Here is a 17103-nt window from a genome sequence, read left to right as displayed (position 1 = left end):
TGTTTATGAGTTGCCCAGCAACTACACGTCTGTTATCACAAAAGGGTCTAGCTCAGGGCAGATTATGAGAAGGGAGCATTGTGGGGAGGGGGTTGATAGCCATGCCTTAAATTATATGTAAGAATATAATAACAGTTGACATGGGTGGACCACAAATTAGGAGAGAAGCAGGGTGGCCCTGGAGTGAAAGAGTCCCAGAAACGAAGTCTGTTAAACACTTACTATGTATGGAGAACAACAAGGTGGATGGAAACCAGCTATGAAGACATAGGAACGGCAGAGCATACATGTCCTCTTGTTACATGCTTTAGGTGTCTTGGCCTTAATCAATACACAGACATATCGCAATTACTTTTCAAGTGCTAAAGGGTGTAGCACTTCGGGGCTAGCTAGTCTGTGTGGACCTCTCTCACTTTTCTTAACTTTTGTGCAAGAGTAGAAGTGCATTTTGCGATTTAAGAAAACAGTTCAAAAGCAACCAGGGAGGAAAAAAATCTAACGACCTCAAATTTCAAATCATTATTTGTATCCCCCAGAGCCCAGACCTCCCCCAGCCTCAACCATAGTGGAGAATGTCTGGGGTCCTGATACATATTCATCTGTGCCTGGAGAGGACATCAGGTTCCTGTGGATGTGGAAGATTTGATCCTGGCGCCTCATGTGCTCCTCTATTCTCTGCCATGCACCAGTAATCTCCTTCCCTTATTGGCTATGCGTTGGGGAGAGAACGGCACAGAGAGGCGAGGAGGAGCAGGTAGCTAGGCTTGATTAGAGGTGGAGTGCTACCTCACGTGTGCACCTCCGCTTGTTTCCTATACATGTCGCTCTCAATGATGCACCGCCACATGGCCGTGTAGACCCAACATGCTGGGGCGAGTGTAACAATGATGCACCGTGTAGACCCAACATGCTGGGGTGAGTGTAACAATGATGCACCGCCACATGGCCGTGTAGACCCAACATGCTGGGGCGAGTGTAACAATGATGCACCGCCACATGGCCGTGTAGACCCAACATGCTGGGGCGAGTGTAATAATGATGCACCGCCATATGGCCGTGTAGACCCAACATGCTGGGGCGAGTGTAATAATGATGCACCGCCACATGGCCGTGTAGACCCAACATACTGGGGTGAGTGTAACAATGATGCACCGCCACATGGCCGTGTAGACCCAACATACTGGGGTGAGTGTAACAATGATGCACCGCCACATGGCCGTGTAGACCCAACATGCTGGGGCGAGTGTAACAATGATGCACCGCCACATGGCCGTGTAGACCCAACATGCTGGGGCGAGTGTAACAATGATGCACCGCCACATGGCCGTGTAGACCCAACATGCTGGGGCGAGTGTAACAATGATGCACCGCCACATGGCCGTGTAGACCCAACATGCTGGGGCGAGTGTAACAATGATGCACCGCCACATGGCCGTGTAGACCCAACATGCTGGGGCGAGTGTAACAATGATGCACCTCCACATGGCCGTGTAGACCCAACATGCTGGGGCGAGTGTAACAATGATGCACCGCCACATCGCCGTGTTGACCCAACACGCTGGGGTGAGTGTAACAATGATGCACCGCCACATGGCCGTGTAGACCCAACACGCTGGGGCGAGTGTAACAATGATGCACCGCCACATGGCCGTGTAGACCCAACATGCTGGGGCGAGTGTAACAATGATGCACCGCCACATGGCCGTGTAGACCCAACATGCTGGGGCGAGTGTAACAATGATGCACCGCCACATGGCCGTGTAGACCCAACATGCTGGGGCGAGTGTAACAATGATGCACCGCCACATGGCCGTGTAGACCCAACATGCTGGGGCGAGTGTAACAATGATGCACCGCCACATGGCCGTGTAGACCCAACATGCTGGGGCGAGTGTAATAATGATGCACCGCCACATGGCCGTGTAGACCCAACATGCTGGGGCGAGTGTAATAATGATGCACCGCCACATGGCCGTGTAGACCCAACATGCTGGGGCGAGTGTAACAATGATGCACCGCCACATGGCCGTGTAGACCCAACATGCTGGGGCGAGTGTAATAATGATGCACCGCCACATGGCCGTGTAGACCCAACATGCTGGGGCGAGTGTAACAATGATGCACCGCCACATGGCCGTGTAGACCCAACATGCTGGGGCGAGTGTAACAATGATGCACCGCCACATGGCCGTGTAGACCCAACATGCTGGGGCGAGTGTAACAATGATGCACCGCCACATGGCCGTGTAGACCCAACATGCTGGGGCGAGTGTAATAATGATGCACCGCCACATGGCCGTGTAGACCCAACATGCTGGGGCGAGTGTAATAATGATGCACCGCCACATGGCCGTGTAGACCCAACATGCTGGGGCGAGTGTAACAATGATGCACCGCCACAGGGCCGTGTAGACCCAACATGCTGGGGCGAGTGTAATAATGATGCACCGCCACATGGCCGTGTAGACCCAACATGCTGGGGCGAGTGTAACAATGATGCACCGCCACATGGCCGTGTAGACCCAACATGCTGGGGCGAGTGTAATAATGATGCACCGCCACATGGCCGTGTAGACCCAACATGCTGGGGCGAGTGTAATAATGATGCACCGCCACATGGCCGTGTAGACCCAACATGCTGGGGCGAGTGTAACAATGATGCACCGCCACATGGCTGTGTAGACCCAACATGCTGGGGCGAGTGTAACAATGATGCACCGCCACATGGCCGTGTAGACCCAACATGCTGGGGCGAGTGTAACAATGATGCACCGCCACATGGCCGTGTAGACCCAACATGCTGGGGCGAGTGTAACAATGATGCACCGCCACATGGCCGTGTAGACCCAACATGCTGGGGCGAGTGTAACAATGATGCACCGCCACATGGCCGTGTAGACCCAACATGCTGGGGCGAGTGTAATAATGATGCACCGCCACATGGCCGTGTAGACCCAACATGCTGGGGCGAGTGTAATAATGATGCACCGCCACATGGCCGTGTAGACCCAACATGCTGGGGCGAGTGTAACAATGGACTAAAAAGGGCTTTCAATAACTGAAGCAGAAAAATAATATTCTCTTTATGCTTCAGTCGAAAACAGCTTGTTTTGATACTGTGGACTGCCTATCTCTAACTGGCTATTAAACTGTGAAGATAAAGGGGAGGGTTTATTTAACAGTGGGTCAGCAGGAGAGCAGCAGACTGTCTATCTCCTTTATCTGGCACCCATCCAGACAATACTATACTTTAACAATGTAAAACAGCTTAATAGCAGAGCATGTTTATATTACGAGAAACAAGCAATTATTTTAATGGTACTGTGAAGGATTCATGTGACATACTTTCAAAATGACCCCAGCTCTTACTATCATAACATCGTGGCTGAAAAAGCAGGGTCTAAACTAAAGAATCATCAATATATCATGTTGCCATTTTAACAGCAACAATTAAACTGTGTCGGTTGTCTGATGCAGGCACAAGTGAATACGTTTTGGTCAGTCAAGCACAAAACAGCTTAACTTAGAACTCTCACTAACTTGGAAAACTCTTCTCACAGAAACTGAACTACCTTGAGAGATTCCACTCACTGAGATTTAGTATCCCAGTAAATATCCTCTCACCACAGATTCCAGAAATAAAGAGCAGAAGTTGACCTGTTCCAAGGCAGTATCGTATTACAATGTGGGCTGTGTCGATGGGAGCGATAAGTGTGGGGTTTGCTGCTAGCAAGAAGTCTAAAAGATAAACATTCAGCGAGCACATGCAGAGGTCACACACAGCCTGACAGCAGACATTTGTTGTTGCGATGCATGCAGGTCAACCAAACAACTAGCCTTGACAAAAAAAAAAGTAAAAGGGGTATAAAAACCAGGGATGCAACTTTCACTGGGGACGGGGAGACATGTCCCCCCACATTTTGAAATTGCATTTTTGTCCCCCCCAAGTTATAGCATTGGAATGTGATACAGAATGAGGCAACGGTGTGCAAATGCCTCCAAGAGGTCAGCTAGGGAGTTTGGAGTCATTAAAACTCGTTTTTCAACCACTCCACAAATGTCTTGTGAACAAACTATAGTTTTGGCAAGTCGGCTCGGACATCTACTTTGTGTAAGACAAGTAATATTTCCAATAATTGTTTACAGACAGATTATTTCACTTATAATTCACTGTATCACAATTCCAGTGGGTCAGAAGGTTACGTACACTGAGTTGACTGTGCCTTTAAACAACTTGGAAAATTCCAGAAAGTGATGTCAAGGCTTTAGAAGATTCTGATAGGCTAATTGACATCATTTGAGTCAATTGGAGGTGTACCTGTGGATGTATTTCAAGGCCTACCTTCACACTCAATGCTTCTTTGCTTGACATCATGGGAAAATCAAAAGAAATCAGCCAAGACCACAGAAAAATAATTGTAGACCTCCACAAGTCTGGTTCATCCTTGGGAGCAATTTTCAAACACCTTAAGCTACCACGTTCATCTGTACAAACAATAGCATGCAAGTATAAACACCATGGAACCACGCAGCCGTCATACCGCTCAGGAAGGAGACACGTTCTGTCTCCTAGAGATGAACGTACTTTGGTGCTTAAAGTGCAAATCAATCCCAGAACAACAGCAAAGGACCTTGGAGGAAACAGATACAAAATTATCTATATCCACAGTAAAACGAGTCCTATTTCGACATAACCTGAAAGACCGCTCAGCAAGGAAGAAGCCACTGCTCCAAAACCGCCATAAAAAATCCAGACTGCGGTTTGCAACTGCACATGGGGACAAAGATCGTACTTTTTGGAGAAATGTCCTATGGCCTGATGAAACAAAAATAGAACTGTTTGTCTATAATGATCATCGTTAGGTTTGGAGGAAAAAGGGGGAGGCTTGCAAGCCGAAGAACACCATCCCAACCATGGATTACAGGGGTGGCAACATCATGTTGTGGGGGTGCTTTTCTGCAGGAGGGACTGGTGCACTTCACAAAATAGATCGCTTCATGAGGGAGGAAAATTATGTGGATATATTAAAGCAACATCTCAAGACATCCGTCAGGAAGTTTAAGATTGGTCGCAAATGGGTCTTCCAAATGGACAATGACCCCAAGCAAAATGGCTTAAGGACAACAAAGTCAAGGTATTGGAGTGGCCATCACAAATCCCTGACCTCAATCCTACAGAAAATGTGTGGGCAGAACTGAAAAAGCATGTGCAAGCAAACCTGACTCAGTTACACCAGCTCTGTCAGGAGGAATGGGACAAAATTCACCCAACTCATTGTGGGAAGCTTGTGGAAGGCTACCCAAAACGTTTGACTCAAGTTAAACAATTTAAAGGTGACGCTACCAAATACTAATTGAGTGTATGTAAACTGCTGACCCACTGGGAATGTGATGAAAGAAATAACAGCTGAAATAAATCATTCTCTCTCTTATTATTCCGACATTTCACATTCTTAAAATAAAGTGGTGATCCTAACTGACTGGGGATTTTTACTCTGATTAAATGTCAGGAATTGTGAAAAACTGAGTTTAAATGTATTTGGCTAAGGTGTATGTAAACTTCCGACTTCAACTGTGTATATAAAAATATGTGTGTGTATATATTCCCCCCACTTCTAAAACCAAAGTTGCACCCCTGATAAACTTAATGTATATTTTATTAATTCTAATAGTGTTCTATATTCCCCTCACTAAACCTGTTATATTTGAGTCTTGCTGCTGACCTGAAGACTGTACAGATATAATATTGTGCATGTGTGTGTGTGTTGTTGTTGTCTGTGCTAAACAGCATGCTCCTGCTGCATGACAGCTGGGTGTGGCCTCTTGTCTGCCTGCTGCTCCTATGCCAGGAAAACTACAAACACAGTCCTAAAATTCTAACTTCTCAAATATTTGACTGCACATACACACAAGTTCAATTTCAGGTTTCCTGAAAAATCATGCTACAATAATTCTAGGCCGTCAATGAATGACGTCACCTCATACAAGGACATTTTCAGCAGAAAATGATCCACCCCACTCCCTGTCTTTAGTCATTGCCCCTATTGAACACGGTTTAGCTTGCTAAACCCTTCTGAACATGTTTAATTCTGTTTGTAAAACTGGTTTATTATTTGAAGTAATCCATGATGGCTCGGGTGGTGTCAGAACTTGATTTTGACCCTGGTAGTGTAGTTGTTGATGTCACGATGGGGAGTGAGTCACACTCTATCTTGGGTTCAGAGAGCCTCTCCTCGATCACACGTTCCCCTCTGTGGTCAGCCCTGTTTACGCATCTCTGGGATGATGCATCTCTGGGATGATGCGTCACGGCAGACAGCTCATTTAATCTAATGGGCCTTTCTGCCAGACACACGTACACATACATGCACACGCATATGCAGGAACGTTTATAAGCAGACCATTTCCGTGAGAGATTTACTGTAGTACACTATTCCAATACATATCCTCTTACCAGTGTTCCAAACGTAAAGCAGAAGTATGTTCTGGGTCATATCATTTTACAATCACACTGGGTTGAGCATAAGACAGACACACACACACGCATTCACACAAATACATACATGGACAAACACACACTCAGAGCATTGCTTCTCCACTGCACCAAGTTAGTATTACAGTGTAAGTACCAACGGTGAATTAATGTTGTGAATGAATGTTTTACCAAATGTGACTATTACTGGCTGTACTTGTGGCTATGGATTTGAAAAACTACTACCGTTCAAACCCAATTGGACAGCTGAGTCTATTGTTATTAATGCCAGAGAACAAGCTGTGGCCAGTTCTTTTCTCCTGTTGTTCTGGTCTTTCTCAAAGCTTGGGAAAGGATGGGAGTCACCAGGGCTGGATGTGTCGATTCATATCCCTGTTGCAAACAGACTTTCACACAAAGTGGGTGTGGGTGTGTGTCATATGCCGTGTGTGTGTATGTGTCATATGACAAATTCTACATTTTCATTGAGAATAGCAACACCCACAGATACCCTCACTCATTAGACAAGTCATTCATCACAACCCAGAGTTCATGCCCTCTCACATGGTGGTGGTTTGTGGCTCACGTTGTCCGCATGCTCTCTTTTCTTTATTTTCTAAGAATGTCACTGTTACGTTAAGCAGGTACATTCTCTGCTGGATGTTGGTGTGTCTCAGAAGTGATACGAGGAATAAATACACAGTGAATAAGTGTCAAAATAACATGTCTATATACAGGGAGTACCAGTGCCGAGTCGATGTGCAGAGGTACGAGGTAATAACATGTCTATATACAGGGAGTACCAGTGCCGAGTCGATGTGCAGAGGTACGAGGTAATAACATGTCTATATACAGGGAGTACCAGTGGCGAGTCGATGTGCAGAGGTACGAGGTAATAACATGTCTATATACAGGGAGTACCAGTGCCGAGTCGATGTGCAGAGGTACGAGGTAATAACATGTCTATATACAGGGAGTACCAGTGCCGAGTCGATGTGCAGAGGTACGAGGTAATAACATGTCTATATACAGGGAGTACCAGTGCCGAGTCGATGTGCAGAGGTACGAGGTAATAACATGTCTATATACAGGGAGTACCAGTGCCGAGTCGATGTGCAGAGGTACGAGGTAATAACATGTCTATATACAGGGAGTACCAGTGCCGAGTCGATGTGCAGAGGTACGAGGTAATAACATGTCTATATACAGGGAGTACCAGTGCCGAGTCGATGTGCAGAGGTACGAGGTAATAACATGTCTATATACAGGGAGTACCAGTGCCGAGTCGATGTGCAGAGGTACGAGGTAATAACATGTCTATATACAGGGAGTACCAGTGCCGAGTCGATGTGCAGAGGTACGAGGTAATAACATGTCTATATACAGGGAGTACCAGTGCCGAGTCAATGTGCAGAGGTACGAGGTAATAACATGTCTATATACAGGGTGTACCAGTGCCGAGTCGATGTGCAGAGGTACGAGGTAATAACATGTCTATATACAGGGAGTACCAGTGCCGAGTCGATGTGCAGAGGTACGAGGTAATAACATGTCTATATACAGGGAGTACCAGTGCCGAGTCGATGTGCAGAGGTACGAGGTAATAACATGTCTATATACAGGGTGTACCAGTGCCGAGTCGATGTGCAGAGGTACGAGGTAATAACATGTCTATATACAGGGAGTACCAGTGGCGAGTCGATGTGCAGAGGTACGAGGTAATAACATGTCTATATACAGGGAGTACCAGTGCCGAGTCGATGTGCAGAGGTACGAGGTAATAACATGTCTATATACAGGGTGTACCAGTGCCGAGTCGATGTGCAGAGGTACGAGGTAATAACATGTCTATATACAGGGAGTACCAGTGCCGAGTCGATGTGCAGGGGTACGAGGTAATAACATGTCTATATACAGGGAGTACCAGTGCCGAGTCGATGTGCAGGGGTACGAGGTAATAACATGTCTATATACAGGGAGTACCAGTGCCGAGTCGATGTGCAGATGTACGAGGTAATAACATGTCTATATACAGGGAGTACCAGTGCCGGGTCGATGTGCAGAGGTACGAGGTAATAACATGTCTATATACAGGGAGTACCAGTGCCGAGTCGATGTGCAGAGGTACGAGGTAATAACATGTCTATATACAGGGAGTACCTGTGCCGAGTCGATGTGCAGGGGTACGAGGTAATTGAGGTAGCTATGTGTATATATAGGTAGGGGTAATGTGACTAGTCAACAGGATAGATAATAGACAGTAGTAGCAGCGTGTGTGTGTGTGTGTGTGTGTGTGTGTGTGTGGGGGGGGGGCTTTACCTCACTCCAGCCGACGCCTTGCATGATCTTACACTTGTACGCGGCTGCCCAGCCATGGAAACATATTTCATGAACCTCCCAATGAACAGTTATTGTGCTGACGTTGCTTGCAGAGGCAGTTTGGAACTCAGGAGTGAGTGTTGCAACAGAGGACATGTAGTGTATATTATTTTGCCAGACCCCCTGAAGTACCTCTGCAGACCCCTAGGTTGCCGCAGACCCCCGGTTGAATACCCCTGCTCTAGTGAAGCCCTCAGTGACATCTATAAAAAACGAGTGAGGAAGAAGGGGGAACAAATAGCCTTAGACATTACGCACACACTCCATGACCAGTATAGCGGCAGGGTACCCTAGTGGTTAGCGCGTTGGACTAGTAACCGAAAGGTTGCAAGTTTGAATCCCCGAGCTGACAAAGTACAAATCTGTCGTTCTGCCCCTGAACAGGCACTTAACCCACTGTTCCTAGGCTGTCATTGAAAATAAGAATTTGTTCTTAACTGTCTAGTAAAATAAAGGTAAAAAAAAAAATTGCCCCTACCCTCCAGTTGCAGAAGTATATCTCTGGCATACAAGTTTAAGAGGGCAGTTTCTAGTTTTGTGCCAACATTCATCAAACTCCTGAACTTTTTAAGTTCTTATTCTTATTTGTATATACAGTACACTGAGTGTACAAAATATTAAAAACACCTTCCTAATAATGAGTTGCACCCCCCCATCCCCTCTACCCTTTTCCCTCAAAACAGCCTCAATTTGTCAGCGAATGGACCCTAGGTGTCGAAAGCATTCCACCCGGATGCCGGACCATGTTGACCAATGTTTCCCACAGTTGTGTCAAGTTGGCTGGATGTCCTTTGGGTGGTGGACCATTCTTGATACACACAGGAAACTGTTGAGCATGAAAAACCCAGCAGCTTTGCAGTTCTTCAAACAAACCGATGCGCCTGGCACCTACTACCATAACCCATTCAAATGCACTTGACTCTTTTTGTCTTGCCCATTCACCCTCTGAATGGCACACATACACAATCCGTCTCAATCGTCTCAAGGCTTAAAAATGATTCTTTACACTGTCTCCTCCCCTTCATCTACACTGATTGAAGTGGATTTAATAAGTGACATCACCTGGATTCACCTAGTCAGTCTATGTCATGGGAAGATGTCCATAATGTTTTCTACATTCAGTGTATATATTCCGTGGTTGTATAGATTGCTTGTTTTTGTCTTCTATGCCGCTATGTTGTCAGGAAATACAAGTTATTTGAATTGAAATGGATAGAATTCATCAACCTTTGGCTATTATACAGCGCCTTAAATCAGACTTTGGTTTGACTATAGACCAAGCCCTCTGAGGTGTGTTAATTATTCGAATGTTTGTGTTATTAGAATTATTAGAATATGTCCCAATATCCTAGAAAATAAACACCGCTCTCTCTAACATGCATCATTAACATTGCTTTCATCACTGCCAAGAAAACAAATATCTGCCAAAAATGATACTAGAGTCCCTGCTGGGACATAAGGTTCTATTGAATAGGACTTTCTAAAAACAACTTCCGCTCGCAATCCTGACACAGTGTAACCCCTTTTCTAGTACAAAAGTTATATTAAAGTTAGGAATTTATAGTGTTTTGTACAGATGTCAAATAACATAGGTGTCAAGTAGTCAGGCAGGACCCCAAATGAATTGTATATACTTTCCTAATATTTGCAAAGACTACATTCATCCTGCATAACCCTTGCACATCACAACAGCTGTCAGTGCACATGTTTTATGTTGTTGACTTTGGGTCAATGAGGAGCTGAGGGGGTGTTGCCCCCCCCCAGGACTTTCCGACTGTGTTGGTCTTGGCCCTGAGCACAGATCCACAGATGTTGCTCTCCATGGGTTTATGATTAGGATGTGGTGAATGACAGAGTCCAGTCTGTATCTCCCTGGAAATACTTGGATGCTTTTGGCGTATGTTACTTGTGTCAGAGTTGGCTATGATGATGGAGTCACTTCTTTATTGCCTTGTTCCATGGCTCATTCCTGGCAACACAAACGTCACTGTGCTTTACACTTGATTTATCCCGTAAACCTTTCACCAGCCTGTCTGAGATATCGAACCAGGTAAATTGTTGCTCATGGAGACCGTTCCAGGGGTTTCATTGGCCACATCCTAACATACTGTAACATCATCAGTCAAATAATCCTAACAGACCAAGTATTTTAGGATCAGATGCAGCAGCAAACCCACAACACGCCACGGTGCATCCCTACCAGCAAATCAGCGGGGCAGCAAAATGTTCAGACAAATAGCTATGAAGTGCTCTCAGCAGAGACAGTGCCGCTGTCTGCAACAGGCGACCGACAGTTTCAATCAATGTATCCATTAGAGGATGGGGAGAGGGCAATGACATTATTTTGCATGCTATTTAAAATGAAATAAAAAGTAGTTGTTATTCCATCTTTATATATCAGTGGTATTACTGTCTTTGAATCACATCATGGTATAAAAAGCACCGTACAAACGGCACCTTGTTTAATTTATGTCACTCCTTTTGTAATATTTTACTTTAGGAAGTGTCTCTGAGACACCACTAGCTGTCTTTCATTGTTGGACATCACAGCAGGGAGAAGTTACTTAAACAGCTTTGTCACCACCCTTTTAGGAGCTGGCATGGTGCCCAGGAGGACTACCTCAGGGGAAGGGCTAAATTTGACTCCACAGTACACAGCCTTAACCAGATGCAGCAAAACAATCATTAACTGAGCTCCTGCCTGCTTGCTTGCCTGGCCTCTCTAGCTCTCTCTGTCTACACGCAGACCAGGTGACTCACCTCAGGAACAGACCAGGGGACTCACCTCAGGAACAGACAGAGGTAGAGATTTTCCTCAGAGGATCACCTTCCTTTCACCCCTCTCTCTGCTAAAACAGAATTGAACAACTACTTTCTAGAGCTCCACAAACTCAATACTAACAAGACCTCACACATAGAATAGGACCACACATCGAGGCCAAGACGTGCACTGCATGCTCATCAAACTGCATCAGGCTCTGGCAAGAAATGAAAGACCACACAGACACATGCCACAGTCGGAGGACACCCTTTCCCCCTGGATCCTCTGAAACAGCTATATTTTGTGATGTAAACTCTAAAATGCAAATAGAGTGCAACGGATAACTCTTTGCATATAGGACAGCTGTATTATCTTCATGCTGTGTTGTCCAAAAATATTGTCACATCTTGATTAGCTCCATTGGGTTGAATGTCAACATCCAGAGGAAGATCCTAAACAACATGACTTGGTAATCTGTGTGGGAGATTAAACATGTTGTGTGACATGACACTCTATTCATGAGCTTTATCCAGTTTTGTTTACCTGTTAGAAACACACCGTTATATGCCTGTGCATGAACAACATTAATGTATACTTTTGAAAAAGGAAGCATGACATACGGCAAATATCTGAATTTACGGCTGGTGAAATGCTTAAAAAAAAATATATATATATATATATATATATATATATATATATAAATATATATTGCAAATCAAGTGGTAATTTGCAGAGTAAGGATCACGTTACAGCGGCATGTTGAAGTAAACATTGCATGTGAAGTATCATTGTGTCAGAACCACAGGTGTCAATGTGTTAAATTCTATGCATGCAATGGCTCATTAACGGGGCATGGGTTGTAAATCCAAGCCATTGGCTGTCATTTGAGTGGTGTCTTTATCATAGGGTGGGAGGGAGGGTAGAGGCCTCTAGCCATGTGTGAATGGTGTTTGGAGGGGGCCATCTGCTCCGGGTTGTGGTTCATTAGTCAGGCTACTTGGGACCGCCACACTCTGATCAACAGGTACAATCGGACTCAGTTCCTTAGTGTGATGATATATGTCACATTACTTTTTTTAAATGAGGGGTGATAGATGGCCAAATCAATTTGGGGGTTTTTACACCCTCACCCCCATAACACAACCTCCTTCTAGATCGGAGGAGGGGCAGGACTCAAGTTTAATTTAACCAATATCTTCGTTTTGTTAGTGTTGTGATTGTGTCTTTGCCCTACAGTGGTGCTGTGGATCATGAATGTGTTTTTCTCCCAGCGGTGTTTACCTTCCCAGAAGTCCATAGGTGTACTGTGAATCTGCCAGCAGTAATGCGATCTCGTCCTGCTGCATGGCTATGGCACACTCCTCCAGGGCCTGTGTGTCAAACAGCACTGTATTATCCACAGATCTCTCACTGTTAATACTTTATTTGCACACATTAGATAATAATTATGAAAATCTATTAATGAAGAGTGATTAACTTACCTCAAATGTCTAGTGTTACGATGGCATACATTGAAACCTTATAGCCACATAGAATACCAATACATAACTTACAATGCTGTTGTGTTGTGGCTATACTGCAACCTATACTGTATTTATCACATGTAGATTCTCTGAAGGAGCAGGCCAACCCTGTGGTATGTTTAGCAGGTGCAGGTGTGTGTGTGTGTGACAGGGTGGAGGACAGGTGTGCTGGAACCTGTCCTGTCGTCAGTCAGAATGTCTGTAGGGCCCACCTGGTTTACATCTCCCTCTCCGATGACGAACACCAGTTTAGGGTCCTTCTCCACCACAGTCCTGTCCTCCAGCACTCCCTGCATTTTGACTGTGACCTCCTGACCCCAGGCTGGGTGCTCAGCTTGCTGTGGGCCAGGTACCAGCACCTTCTTCCTCAACAGCTGATCATCTGGGGAAAGGAGGGAGTGAGGGATGGACAGACAGAGGGGGAGAAAAATAGGGAGGAAGGAGGTTGGGGGTTAATCTGCTTGTTGTTGATCAACAGACACTTGGAGACAAAACAACTATTAGGAAAGGGCATAATGTGGTGTAATAACGTTTCAGAAGCCATTACATGCCAGTGTTTGACTAAATAGAATAGAATTTGACTAAATAGAATTAAATGAATTACATAGACAATACCCCACGTAACTTCCAATGTCTGTAGAATTTGTTGGCAAGCAAATTACAGGCAGTGCCACAATAATTGACAAACAATAGAACAAAACCGTTTACCATGAGTGCAATATTGCTTCAACAACCATTTCAATATTTCATCATTCCTAAAAAACTTTGACGTGACAGTATTGATTGAGTATCATACCTGTGATGTTCTCCCAGTCCTCAGCCAGGAACAGCTCCTCGAAGCTGGAGGAGGTCCACTGAACCATATCATGGTCTGGGAAGAGAACCTCCTCAGAGTTCTCTCTGTCCTCCACAGACTCTGTCTCACTGAACCGCACTGTCTTCACAAAACTGGGGGTCTTCAGCTTCCTCTCTTCCACACAGGGGATCTCTGTAATCTCAGACACAGGGAGCTGGTTTAACGTAGTGCCCTCCTTCCCTCCACCCTGGCTGTCTATTCTGGGGTCTCCCTCCCCATGGGGTTCCTTGTCTTCCTGCTGAAGCCCATGGGACAGTTCCTTCTCCTCCTGACTTTCATTGTCACCAGGGCCTGTGTAGGCCTTCTTCAACACTGGCTCATTGGTCTCCACCACCCGCTTCTCTTGCATTCCAGGGCAGGGTTCTGTCTCCATCTCACTACAGGGAGCAAGGGACACCATCTGTGAAAGCCTCCCAAAGAGATGATCCTTCTCCACCTATCTCTCCCAACACTGCCTGCCTGGCTGGTTGGTTCTGTAGTGTGGAAGCAGTTGCTCGGTCTAGTTACAGCTGAGATGTGCCTTCATCCATTAGAGACAGTCTGTAGTTTTTTATGAAAACCAAACATTCACCTAAACTGTTGTTAAATCCAATTTAAAAACATCCATAACTAGACTGAATCCCGGTTGCATCAATAGATTTTACCAGTGCCTTGTTTTATCAACTAGAGCTATACACAGTCTCACCTTAACCTCCTCTCAATCCTGTTACTCCTTGATAGCCTACATATTCCAGAGAGTTAGGAGCAACAAGAAATTATCAATGCAAAGAAATTGTACAACACAACGAAGCACACTCGGTCAGCAGGCTTGCGTGACTGTAATCTGTAGGATTAGGAGAGCAACATCTAATCTGGCAGAACGTCTGTAAGCTTCTTAATGACTTCATCGCGCTGCCCCATAATGCAGTTTCCATGAATGCTTTCCACCAATAAGATCTTAGGGACTGCTGTCTTGGACGTAGTTCTGTCTTATTCTGTGGCGCGAGATCTTATTTTCCCTTTTTAAGTAGTCGAGTGTTAAGAGAGAGACCCAACGTTCCTAGGATGGCCCTGATGACCTATGTGAGACATTGAGTGCTAGATTGAGTCAAGTGGATTTCCCTTTATATATTAATAATCAACAATGTATGCACTTCCACACCTTTTAATCCTGTTATACGTTTTAAGGGGAAAACAATCACAGCAACATGTGTGTGGCACAAACTAGATATTATTATCATCTGATGTGATCTGAGGGTAATGCATTTCTGAAAACCGAACAGGTTTTTCTAGGTTTACCACATACTTTCTGTGGAACAGGAGCCAGTAAGCAACACTTTCAAGACAAGACAGGCCTCAGTACTATAATGACTACACACTGTGTCTCATAGAGTGTATTAGCTTAATAACTCATTGAATTGCAAATTCAACCAAGATCAGAATATACGACCACAACCCATGTAATCATAAACCATCCCTCAATTCAAAATGCACTCACAATTTAAATGAAAACAGCGTTGGTTTTTAAACAGTGACACAAACATAATGTTTTTACGTTCATGATTTTGGAGTGTCTGTCAGGTATCCCCTGGCACTGTGTCAACATTATATAAAGTATTTGTTATCTTAACAAGGATACATGAACTGAGGTCTTGCATTCATTTTATACAGTTATTACATTTTCTTGTTTGAGTTTGTGTGTGTGTGTGTGTGTGTGTGTGTGTGTGTGTGTGTGTGTGTGTGTGTGTGTGTGTGTGTGTGTGTGTGTGTGTGTGTGTGTGTGTGTGTGTGTGTGTGTGTGTGTCATTGTTGTTTCTGGTCATGTCGCAACAGGAAAAGGGAACCAAAAGTACTGTCATACCTAAACTAAATATACTTGACTAAAGGGAAAATGAGCTTTGCAGTGAATGCTATGGTTATTTACCTGAAATGGGTATTGGGATAGACAGGATTACACTTGTCTTGTTTATCAATTATGTATAGACTGATTTAAGAACGATGCATATTATCTGCATAGAAAATATCAAAATAATGTTAGATTAATTAATTTAGCATCCAATGGAGAAATTATTTTCTGATTTAAATTAAATGCACTAAAGAAGGTCAATTCCAATACAAAGTATCTACTTTTTGCTGTATGAATTCAAAATGATTTGTGAGTATTATGTATTTTAGTTTGTGTGGAAACGCAACATGAACAAGGCTTTCTAATTGCACCTACATATGGTTTGATGATCCCGCTCTGTTTTATCCCCAACCCCCTTAATACTGTAGCACTGCAAAACAGCTTAGAGACATTTACTGAAAAGACCCTTATTAGACTAATACACAGCTGAGCAAGAGCCACACTTGCATTCTACAATTCCGTAATACCATCACTTGAGAGTTTGGATTTGGGTTGTTAAATCTCCTGAGGTATATTGTCCCACATAGTAGCTACAACCGACAAGAACATTCACAGTGATAATCTCTGGGGTCTGAATTCATTATCTCCTCTCACATTATTGCCAAAGACAACATACTGCACTAGGCTATGTACTGTACATTTGCTGTGAGGCATGTGTTGTTGATAGTCTGGTCCAGATAGTCATAGAGAACCTCGAATGGCCATATGACAAGTAAAAATACTCCATTAGTACTGTGATAGATCTCCTTAACCACTGCCCAAGCATCTTGTCTGTTAGGGATTACACCTTTTAATTAACCCAAATGTCCTAGTTTTTCATCACTGTCTGTTTCACCTTATCTGTCTAGGAGCAGGGGATCGGCCCAGCTGATCAACGGACCATAGGCTATTTTTGTTGTTGCAAAAAAGATATAATAATGTTTTTATTTGTTATGACCCCAGGGCTGTAGAATGAATTAGAACATTGGTTATAAACATAGTTATCTGTATTAGGCTACACAAAAAGGAGATTATATGATATATTTCACTTTATGCAATATAGTAATAACAATGATTATGATTCATATTCACAATAGAAGCATAACAAAACAAAAAAAACTGTCACAAGCAATTCTTCAATGTGTTTTTCCCTCTTATTTAGTAGAAAAAAACTGAGAAGGATTATTATGCAAACATGTTGTATGACATTGTTATTATAATATCAAAACAAAGACATTCAAATTAATA

General features: G+C 44.2%; 1 protein-coding gene across 7 annotated transcripts in view; it reads right to left on the bottom strand.

Annotated features, from left to right (window-relative positions):
- fkbp16 (FKBP prolyl isomerase 16) overlaps positions 1-17103 on the bottom strand; it is a 49921-nt gene that overhangs the window by 31459 nt on the left and 1359 nt on the right. For 2 of the 7 annotated variants that reach the window (XM_035798500.2, XM_035798501.2), the window contains 3 exons: positions 13932-14368; positions 13348-13517; positions 12894-12982 (listed from right to left, as the gene is read on the bottom strand). In XM_035798500.2, the coding sequence (XP_035654393.1) occupies positions 12894-12982; positions 13348-13517; positions 13932-14364 (692 nt within the window). In that variant the 5' untranslated portion in view covers positions 14365-14368. Of the gene's footprint in view, positions 1-12893; positions 12983-13347; positions 13518-13931; positions 15166-17103 lie in introns of those variants that run through there. The other 5 variants (XM_035798504.2, XM_035798503.2, XM_052474931.1 and 2 more) reach the window with 4 other exon arrangements.

The sequence above is a fragment of the Oncorhynchus keta genome, chromosome 22 (assembly GCF_023373465.1).
Source record: "Oncorhynchus keta strain PuntledgeMale-10-30-2019 chromosome 22, Oket_V2, whole genome shotgun sequence".
NCBI lineage: Eukaryota > Metazoa > Chordata > Actinopteri > Salmoniformes > Salmonidae > Oncorhynchus > Oncorhynchus keta.
Note: the sequence above shows the minus strand (reverse complement) of the source record. Positions and strands in the feature narration are given on the sequence as shown.